Source organism: Psittacula echo (assembly GCF_963264785.1).
Source record: "Psittacula echo genome assembly, chromosome: 1".
In the NCBI taxonomy this organism is placed as follows: domain Eukaryota; kingdom Metazoa; phylum Chordata; class Aves; order Psittaciformes; family Psittacidae; genus Psittacula; species Psittacula echo.
This window is the reverse complement of record NC_137735.1, coordinates 67,883,274-67,894,435: the sequence shown is the minus strand read 5'-3', so window position 1 is coordinate 67,894,435 and position 11,162 is coordinate 67,883,274. Positions and strand designations below refer to the sequence as shown.

The following is an 11,162-nucleotide window of genomic DNA, read 5'->3' as shown; positions in this document are numbered from 1 at the left end:
GCATTAAACTCTTAACCTAGTAAGGGCTGCGGTATTTGCTCCAAGACATACACACGTGCATATGTACATATATATATCTCTACACTCACATATATATAGCACCACAGTATATAAACAATACTGTAAGTTATCAAAATATTAGAGAAGGTCTTTAAAAAACACCCTTCTGAACTGTTTTAATGTAATAAAATTAATTTAATCATATTCTAAATAAAAATACTCTTGCATTAATAATACAATTCTTCATTAATTTAATGTATTTAATACAAATCCACACACAGGTGCGCAGTGCAGTTTGTTTCTCACACTGCTGTCAGGATGCAATGCATGAGCAGGAGAATGAGGGCGCAGTTGTGCTTCACGTGCCAAGGAAGTGATGCAGGAGTTCTGCACAGGTAGATGTCCAAGGTGGATTACCATTTCCCAAAAACATTTCAAATGACACAACTGTGGCTCAACGTTTATTTTCAAATCTATACTGAGCTTAGCTTTGTGACCAGGATTTAAGTATCAGTACATACTAATTATCAAATTCCAGCGTCAAACATTTTACTTGAATAGATTTTCTTTCTACAAAAAATACAGTTACACATAATACCCTTATTTTTCCTGTAGTTAATTCAATGCACAATTCACTGACAAGTTTTACAATCCTCCAAAAAATGCCCATTTAAATTTCAAGTTATTCAAATGGTATATTGTAGGCACTTTCCATTTAAAAAAAACAATTAAATATAACTTAGGCTACATTAAGGCTGAAACACACTTCTTCCATTAAGTCTGAGATCCATTTTCGTATTATTAAGTTGTTCCTATCTCTGTGGACTGCTCTAAATGCTTGCAATAAATATTGATAACTTTTCCTTCAGTTTTATTTTCCCCCCAAAATTGACCAGTTTTTAGTGGTGTTGAAAACTGTGTCCTTAATATTTTTCAAAAATATCCATATTTTTAGTTCCAGTGAAACTTAACAATACGTGTATGCTTTAGTCCCTGAGACAGCTTGTATTGGCTTCTTATTTGTGTATAATAATCTACATTGAATGTTGCCAAGTTAAGGTGAGATTTTTATCTATGACACCTTACTCAAGAACATTTTGTAGAAATTACTAAAGTAATCAGGCTCTTCATAGCTTCCAATATTCCTTATATAAAGATTCAATAGTTAACTCTTTCCTAATACACAGTATTAAGAATTAAATGGGTTTGTATTTGCTGTCTTTACCCAGCCATTTTTTTGTTGCTGTTTTCAAACAATCTGTAACAGGTGACAAACCAAATATTCTTTTTTTCAGTTTTCAGATGTCTTGATGAATACCTGGAAAAAACCAAAATGTCATATTTTCTAAAGCCTGCAGAAGCATTGCCTAAGACAATAGCTTTTCCTTCCTTCCAAATATGGCTTTAAGGCTGTAGTAATTTCTTCAGTGATTTCTGCTAAGTATTTTCTATTTAGGGGTTCACACAAATTCAGACACTTGGGAGAATACTTGAAGAATCAAAAAATCACATTAACCTGAAAATGTTTGCATATTATAATTAATATCCAAGATAGTGACTGGAAAAATCTAGAAAAGCTTCCCTGTCTCCTTTGGATGGTTTGTTTATCATGACCCAGATTCTAGTGGCTGTATTTACAGCACTTCAAAACTAGAGAATCGTCCCAATTGAGTATTTCCATCACTTTCTAAGAAGTAAATTTAACCTCTCCCCTGAATAACTAAAATAATTCTCTACTTGTGTTTTTCCACACAAAATCCCATTTGAAATTAAATACAAATTAATGATTATCAGTACTGTACGGTAAGAAGAACTGATACTTATCTAATAAAGCTTTAATTAAAATGCTTTTGTTAACATGCTTACCTCACTAAGTATTGCCCATACAGGAGAATCAGAATTGACTGACAGACGAATAGCCTGTATTTTTCTCATTGACTGATTGATATTGCCTTCTGCAATTCCATTTTCAAAAGCCCCTAAATAAAAAATAAACCAAGACCTATACAAACATCCATTAGCACGAAATATACTTACGCAAAAGCTGTAAATTACAAATTAAAAAATTAACTCCAGGGATACAACATTAGGGAAAAAAAGTATTTTGGAAAAGATGAAACAGTAACAAGTGACTAATAAAGCTACAAACAAGAAGGATTCATTCCTTCAGTTACAGCAACTAGGAGCTAGAAAAAATGCAAGAAAATAAAGAACCTATAGCTAGAAATTTTAGAAAATACATTCAAATAAGTTAGTGGTGACCATATACATATGGCACATGTGGTCATGTTAAATAACCTAAAAGAATTTTTCTGAGAAATCTAATAATTTTTAAAAAGATGTATTTTTCTCAGTGGTGTCCAGTGATAGGACAAGGGGCAATGGGTGTAAACTGGAGCATCAGAGATTCCATGTGAACATCAGGAAAAACTTCTTTACTGTGAGAGTGACAGAGCACTGGAACAGGTTGCCCAGGGGGGTTGTGGAGTCTCCTACGTTGGAGATATTCAAGGCCCAGCTGGACAAGTTCCTGTGTGATGTACTCTAGGTTACCCTGCTCTTGCAGGGGGGTTGGACTAGATGATCTTTTGAGGTCCCTTCCAACTCTCGGGATTCTGTGATTCTGTGATTAGGAATCATGGACCAATTCTGATACATTTTTTCACTAGTTCCAATGCTTTTTAACTGCAGGCAAATGAAAAACACGCATCCCATGTACAATATTAATTTCCTATTGGCTTGCATATGCAACTGTGAGTTGACAGCATTTTGGTTTGGCTCTCTTAGAGCAAAATGCCAAAGGGAGATGGGAGAGAGGTGCAAATCAAAGCAAAGTGGAAGTGCTGCTAAGGTGAAAGTGGTTCACTGAGACAAAAGAGTAATTAAGCGGTAGAGAGACAAAAGAAAGTGGCAAGCAAAGCAGATCTCCCAGTAAGTCCCATTTTTGTTCACATACTGGCATTTTAGTTTAGGTAATAGAAACCCAGACTTAGCAGGCACGTGGAGTCTGCAGTTCATTTAGGAGAAGTCACACACCACTCTGAGGAAGAAGGTGCACTGTATTATACTTCATTTCAGGTTGGAGCACAGGTTAATGCCCTCATAATCATAAGAAATCCTTGTCTTCAGCTAATGAGGCAAAATCCAAACCAGAGTCAGTTATCCTGTGTGGTGGGTTGACGCTGGCGGGACACCAGGTGCTCACCAAAGTTGCTCTATCACTCCCCTCCTTCAGCAGGATAGGGGTGAGAGGTATCACAAAAGGCTCATGAGTAGAGATAAGGACAAGGAGAGATCACTCACTAATTACCATCATGGGCAAAACAGACCTGACTTGGGGAAAAAACCATTAATTTAAATTATTACCAATCAAATTCCGGTAGGGTAATGAGAAATAAAACCAAATCTTAAAAACACCTTCCCCTCACCCCTCTCTTCTTCCCAGGTTTAACTTTATTCCTAGTTCTCTACCTCCTTTCCCAGGGGGTGGGCTCCTCACACTCTTTCCCTGCTGCACCATGTGGTCCCTCCAATGGATGGCAGTTCTCCATGAACTTCTCCTGTGTGGGTCCTTCCCTTGCGCTGCAGTTCTTCATGAACTGCTCCAACACAGTCTTCGCATGGGGGCACAGCCTCTTTTCAGGCATCCCCCTGGTTCCAGTGTGGGGTCCTCCCCAGGCTGCAGGTGGGTATCTGCTCCACCATGGACCTCCATGTGCTGCAGAGGCACAGCCTGCCTCACCACAGTCTGCACCACAGGCTGCAGAGGAATCTGTGCTCTGGTGCCTAGAGCACCTCCTTCCCTCTTTCACTGACCTTGGTGTCTGCAGGGCTGTTTCTCTCACAGATTCTCACTCCTCTCTTCAGCTACAGCTGCTGCTGCGCAGCAACTTTCCCCTTTTCTTAGCTCTGTTATCCCAGAGTCACTACCATAGTCACTGATAGGCTCAGCATTGGCCCGTGGTCTTGGAGCCAGCTGGCATTGGGTCTGAGGACATGAGGGAAGCTTCTAGCAGCTTCTCACAGAAACCACTTCTATAGCCCCCCCACTACCAAAACCTTGCCACAGATACAACCCAATACATCCTACTAAGATCTTGCAGAGAGTGCAGTTAGTTTTTCTTCTAATTAAATGTCTTAGCTTTCGCCACTGTTAGTAGGGTTCTTCATCATTAAAATAGTATAGTCACTGGTTAAACATCATATACTACAATATGCAGGGGTGTGATGGGTTTGTTTTCCTTCCTAGCTCACCTTGGAATATTGTATTTATTACAGAGTTAATGAAATTCTCAAATGCAAAACCACTTTATATGTAAGAACAAAATTTCAGGTTTTGAAGTCACAATAAACTATTTACCTATCTGTAAATATCCGTCTTTGGTTGCTGGGTAGTTATATTTACTTCCATTGTCAACCAGTTCTTTTTTTAGCATTTCCTGTGAAAAGTAAAACAATAAGATCTCCAGAAGTATTTTCTAGGGCATGACATCTTGTGCTGAACATCATTCTAAAATGAAATAACACTCTGTATTACAGTTGGAAGTGAGAGACTTACATCAGCTGGCAACGCTTCTACAGTTGTGTTAAACAGCTTATCACCAGGGTGCTCCATGTTTCCACTTCTGAAGAAGTACCTGATAGGAAAGGTATGTTATTTCTAAGTATTTTATACTTTAGAAAAGTTCTCGGAAATTAATGCTTTCCAGTTTGGATGGAAAGTTTCACATACCTTTTCTTTTATATGTCGTGGGCTGCAGAGAACAGAAATAGGCACTGAAACTTCCCAGTGTGTGACCAAACCATGCTAGAGGCTTTTCATTTTAAACAGAACAAGCATCAAAAACATCTTTTTCTGGAGCCACAAAATGCAAGTGTTCCCCTTTTCAGTGCTCAAGTTCCAAATAAATTAACTTTACAGGTTTCAATGGCTAAGGAAGATCTGCCCTCTCATCTGTTCCTACCATCCTAAGGCTGAGGTGAGATGAGCTTCTGGAATGCAGTGGCAGCAAAAATGCCTGGTTTTACAAGACCATATGCTACATGCCAAGAGAATCCCCCTTTGTATCAATACCGATCAGGTGCTTCTAAATAATCTCTATAGCCAGTGAGCAACAGCACTGTCAAAGCAAGAATCGAAGCAAAACCACTTATGAGATTTCAAAAAAAAAAAATTATCTCTATTTGGTTTTATATTTTGGCATTAGAGTTCTTAGGTTTTTAGATCCAAAAAGAGCCAAGGAATTTAAAGCATCAACTTCCCTCCTCTGCTATCAAACAATCAAAACCTAAGAAGTACACCAAATATTATAGGATTAACTATACATTTTCACAGGTTAGCAGTGTGATGGCAATGCAGTATGTAAGTTAGCTTCATCCAGTATAACTTCCCAGTAACACGAAAATGCAAAATACAGGCTACCAAGTTTTCCAAAGCATAACGCAGTTAATTAACGGTGTTGATCACAGAACACCAGTGTTTATTATAACAACTGTCATTTAGCGCAGCTTACTAGACAGAGATACAGACTTGCTTTCTTAGAACTTTTTAAAATAAAAGGGAAATCTACAATCTTTGCAGAAATGGAAGTGGTCTAGTTTTGTGACCAGTTTTGGGAGGAAGTGTAACAACAGTGAAGGAGTTTTTCTCTCTCAATATCATCACAAAAATATGGTAATTGAGGTAATTTGCGTCACTTTCCTGGAACCATATTTCTAGCTAGATGATTAATTTTTTAACGCAGGTCTGTTCTCCAGTCTGACAAAGAGAGAAGAAACTTTGCTGAACCAGGCAGGATGGGTCCTTTTGGTGCCAGCCTCAGTTTCTACTGTTCATAGAGTAAGGCTTTCTGAAAAACACTTCTCTATGTTAAGCTATAGGTATCTTCCTTTAAAAGACACCCAAGTTGAATGATGTGAAAACAGAGAAGATAGTTTCATCTCTTAGTATGAAAAAAACTTTCAAGGTGAGACTTAGCTGTAGATCCAAACATGTGAAGTTAGAAATCTGGCTGTGACCCAATTGTTCAAGTTTTCATTACAGCAATGGGAATATACTCAGTATAGACAAGGAGACTCAGCAAGTGATTCAGGTGACCAAACAGCAAGTAAGATGAATAGCTGTCTAGCTTCCACTGACTTTATCAAGATCTTTATCTGTTATGTATAGTAGGACCTTACACATCTACCTTACATAGACGTCTCTACTGTAAACACCTACATTCAAATCTCTGAATCTTCAACTGAATCCCACCTTTATTAATTCACTCTTCATTATTTCCCCACAATAGTGAATATTTCCTCTTTTTTCACCTACACTGGTAAGTGTCTGGTCTGGGACATGGCCTTTGACTTGACATCAAGCAAACAGCCTTTCTGTTGACAAATACAGAAATAAACCTTTCACTGACTCCTTTGATGAAACTCACTAAAACAAAATTCTTTTGAGAATTATCATGAGAATGTAAAATATTAAACTGAAGAAATAAAAGATATTTAAAAAAAAAAAGTTCTGTAATTACCAAGCAAGAAATGCATTCGGGAATTCAAAAAGGGGAGCACATAAATAGCAAATCATAGATTTCTTGTCAGTAACGAGGCTATGGTTTAAGGAAACAGTTGAGCACTGGTGACTTTGAATAGGCTCAATCATTTCCTGACTAGATATTCCATATCACATAATACTTACTTTTCAACTTTCAGTGGATTTAAAAAGGTGAAGCTGATGTAGTCCCCTGCCACTGGAGCTGAAGCCCAAAAACAGTCTTGTCCTTTATAAACTTTCTCCAAGGTATATTGCTTGTATGTTTTTAGGCTGGTACCCACTTTTGCAGGTGGATTATTATGTGCTTTATGTAGCACATTTTTGCCAAAATCTTTATCCTGTTCGATATAAAGAAATCAAATATCACTAACATAATGAAAAAAAGTGTTCCAATATTTTGAATTATAGGAAGCTATTCCAGAAAATAATTGCCTCAGTGTCAAAAACCACACAATCTATTTCTAATAGAAATATTCGTTTCAATGTAGTCACTGAGACTCAGAGTTGCAGTTTGCAGACAGAGTTTTACTGATTATTTCTTAGTTGCCTAGATTTAATAATGAAATTCTCCACAGTAGGCTATTTCATAGTTGTATACTGTGCCTTCTGCCAGAAGACCTGATACTGGTCTCTGATAAAGACTACATGAACCTCTACTCTGATCCAATACAGCAATTAAAATGGCTAGTCTAAATGGCGCCATCAGGACATCCCTGTAGTCTGGTGCTTCATTGCTCTTGTTCTTGTGGTAGAGCCACTGTTTGCCACCCAAACTCTCACTAAAAATCTATGGCTGTCACGATAGTCACAACCTTGTCCTTCTTACTAGTCTCTTGCATTGGGATTGTGGACTGTTCGTCCAAAACAAACCATCACAGCCAGCTGCGTTTGTAAGGGGCAGAGCATATGAAACCTTGTACTACGCAGAGGGTGCCATGAAATGCAACTATGATGGGTACAAGTATTCAGATTAGAGATTCAAAGATATTTGTGCAGAAGCAGTAGGCCCCACCTGCAGTTTAGACACCAGATCAATATTCTCCCCCAGATCTGTAAACCAAAGTTCTTGGATACAGAAATGCATCTAAAGCCCAAGATGCAATACTTGAAACTGATTTGAGAAACAAGTCAGAACACAAGCATATCATTTAGAAACATGGCATTAGTTTCTTATCCTTACCTTCAAATTCTGTATCTTCCCAGCCAGTGATGAATAAATTCCCACATGCTGAAAGAGAGATGGTTTAGCACGGATACGCAACTTTGCCTTTTCCTTTTCACAGTGTGTCTGAAAGAAAGTAAAAGGGAGCTAAGTTGTATTCAAATAAAGGAGAGAAAACTGAATTACATACAGCAATTTCCTTATGTACTTGAGGGTATGGGTCCTTTTTTTTATCTATAGTTAAATGAGTAATCCTTATATTAACAGTCATCTTATTTCAAATACACCGTTTCTAGACCTAATATTTGTAATTCCTCTAGTGGTGCTATGTAGATTTGAAGGCTCATCATTCAAAAAAATGGACCTCACATCTGAAACTGATTCATTTTTTTTACCTTTTCTAGCAAATTTCATTTCTCTTAGCCTTGCTATATCATTCTAATTAAACTATTTTGACCAAACTGACCTTCTTGAGTTAGATTCAAAGTTACATTTCAACCTTTATTATTTTGTCTCTTTCTACTATGTTTGAAAGTCTTACAGTTACTCTAAGTTATGTATCTTTCTTCTGACAATTAGATAATGCCCTTAGATGCTGTATTTCAATCTTGATTTTCCAGTTTAGTACACTTTATAACATTATAACATTATACATGTAATGTTACAGAACAGCTTACTGTGGAGAATTTTATTTTTACATGAGCAAATGTAGCTGAATCTTGATATGCTAACACTCAGCCCAGGCAAGAGAACATGTGCCAAACTCCCATCACCACAGGATGGCACGTAATAGCCACAAACAAGTACCCTGCTAACTCACCTGTGAGGCATAGTGTGTGATCACTTAGTGACATTCTTAGTTGCTTGAAAAGGGGAAAGCATGTGGATTTCTGTCAATTTTCCTTCTTGGTGCCTCTAGGAATGCCCACTGATTCAGCCTGTCTAACAGAAGAGCAGCCCCTGGGATCCCTGTCCTTCCTCCAGCCACCATTTTCCATATTGTCATGAGTAGTCCCATTAGGTCATGCCACTGGTCATTCCCACCCAAGGGCAGCGTTAGACTTGACTTGTCTCAGTAGGTTTTTGCCACCCACAGCAATTGAAATTGCAATTGCAGAAGTGAAACTCACTAGAAACTTGCTGATACCACTCCGATTTGGCTTGGCCAGAGGAGACTCCCATGAGCTGGCTGCCTGACTTTCAGGAACAGAGCTTCATTTTAGGTACGAATCAGGTCTTTGAAGCTAGTACAGTCATTTAAAAAATGAAAGTAAAATGTTTCATCTAGCAGCCAGAAATTGGCACATTAGATCTTGAACGGGTGATGTTAACATTATTGTATCTTTTTCTGTTATCACAGGCATACAAGAACCTAAATTAAAGGTACTTGAGGCTCACTCTAACTCATATGAGCCACCCTAACCCATGGAGTCGGATTTCAAAGCTTACTCCTATCTGTATGAAGTGGGAATGGAGACTCTTCAGTGGCATTACTAAGTGTAAAACCAGGGACCTTATGCTATCCCCAAGAGTCTCCTCTGCTATGCAGTAAAATGTGAAGCTTGTTTGTTCCACTCCCCTCAATCTCCTGCTTTGTACAGCTCCTATCTATCTCTTCTTCCCTCTTTGTCAACACAAAAGTAATATGTGCAAACACGTGGAGTGGGGACTGGCTATACTAATCAAATAAAGTTCTTGAGCCTTAAAAATCAAGAAGGACCAGAAACTGGTCCGTCCTTTGTGGCACAGTCTGTTATAGAAGAAAGGTATAAGTAGTGACTAGCTCCAAAGACTGGTGAGAGAAAGAATGCAAAAAGGGCATAAAGAAATACTTAATATTTCATTGGGCTCACCTTTAGTACTAGAAATGGCACCTTTTGCAATTCCACACAACTGTTTCTTTCATTTTCAGTGAAAAGTATCATTTAGCTCATTTGACCCCCATTTCCCTGCATTATTTTTTTTCAGCCAAACAGTCAAATTTTCCCAGGCAGTAAAAGATCTAAAGCAAGTTCTGCTTCCTGAAAGAAAGGAACTGGTATGCAAAATTCAGAACTACTGTAAAAGGTATGCTTTACTGACTTTCATTTTGGGGGCCAGCAGAAGATTATGAGAAGTGACAGTTCACATAGGTTTACATATTCAAAATGTTCTTTAGTGCTGCAGGGTTCTCTACATGACCAGCTGCAGGCAGCTGGAGGAGGCAAAACAGCACTGACGTGGAAATGTGAATTGCTGTGAGCTGGGCCTTGCCATATGCCCTAGCGGGCTCAAACATCATGCAACTCTGTGCAGATCAGCAGCAGATTTTTCGCTACAAATTCCAAAGTCATATTTGAGGGATTTCTATTTCGCCTTTTAAAAATAAACTATTTCATCATGAGTGTGTTTAAGTATTAGTTATGTTCACAAATTCATAGACATACTTACTGCATCCTTTTCTGGATGGCACACTTTAACCCAGAGCAGGTGGTCTATAAGCCAGTCTATGGGCTTATCTTTATAGAACATGAGAAAAAATTGCACTATGAGTGGCAAGTCTTCTGATTTAAACAATTTTCCTGAAAGCAAGACAAGAAGTTGCATATTCAGATATTTTTATTGCTGTGCAAAAATCACCAGCTTTATGTTTACTCCAGCCTTAAACACATGGATGTAACCCTGATATTTAGTGAAAATTTCACAGACTCCAGCTCTGGAGAGCTGCTTATCCTCCAGCTTGTTGGGATTTTGAAAAGATATCCTTCCTATGCCTGGAGATATTCTCACATAGTCAACCAGTGGACTAATGAAGTATGTAGCGTAACCTAGTTCCAAACACAAATCTGCCAGTCACCTGTACCAGTGTGTCAAATGAAACAAAGTCCAAAGAACTTCTCAAATTGCTAGACATGCAATTTGACTGGCAATACTATACTGAGTATCTTTAAATAAAGACCTTGATATAAAAAGTGTTGTTTTTAAAATACTATCCCTGTTCATTTAGTTCTCTTGCTATTTGTGTAAGCAGATTTTGTTAGATTTCTTTATTTGACCTAATGCTTATAAGGTGTTATCACAACTGAATTATATTAGAACCAAAAAAAAAAATTTAAAGAGAAACTTACTACTAAAAATAGTAAAACCCTCCCCTACGATATAGGATACATGTTCTGCTTCACAAAGGAAAGGAAGCAGATTGTTTTAACAGATTGTTCAAATTCCTGTCCTGAAGAGAAGACTACAAGCTATAGAGTCACATAGTGCCCTGGGGTGGAACAATTGCTTCTTATGGGAATCCACCTACTAGATCCTATGCTGAGGAGACTGCATTAAAAAGACAGTTTTAAAGAACATAAAGGGTAGAAGACTTTCAGTGGGAGCTTTCCTGAGTCCTTCAATGCTTTGAATGTAATTCTGAGGAGACCTACTCAAAAATGCACAACCCACACAGCTCCAAATCTAGTTGACCCTGCT

The 11,162-nt window shown here is 38.0% G+C and overlaps 1 protein-coding gene across 2 annotated transcripts in view; it reads right to left on the bottom strand.

Moving 5' to 3' along the window:
* Window positions 1-234: 234 nt before the first annotated feature.
* The window catches only part of MGAT4D (MGAT4 family member D), a 38,574-nt gene continuing 27,646 nt past the window's right edge, over window positions 235-11,162 (bottom strand). For both annotated transcript variants that reach the window (XM_080631144.1, XM_080631145.1), the window contains exons 9-15: window positions 10,137-10,267; window positions 7,725-7,832; window positions 6,689-6,882; window positions 4,559-4,637; window positions 4,361-4,439; window positions 1,867-1,979; window positions 235-1,318 (exon numbers count right to left, since the gene is read on the bottom strand). In XM_080631144.1, the coding sequence (XP_080487270.1) occupies window positions 1,292-1,318; window positions 1,867-1,979; window positions 4,361-4,439; window positions 4,559-4,637; window positions 6,689-6,882; window positions 7,725-7,832; window positions 10,137-10,267 (731 nt within the window). In that variant the 3' untranslated portion in view covers window positions 235-1,291. The remainder of the gene's footprint in view (window positions 1,319-1,866; window positions 1,980-4,360; window positions 4,440-4,558; window positions 4,638-6,688; window positions 6,883-7,724; window positions 7,833-10,136; window positions 10,268-11,162) is intronic.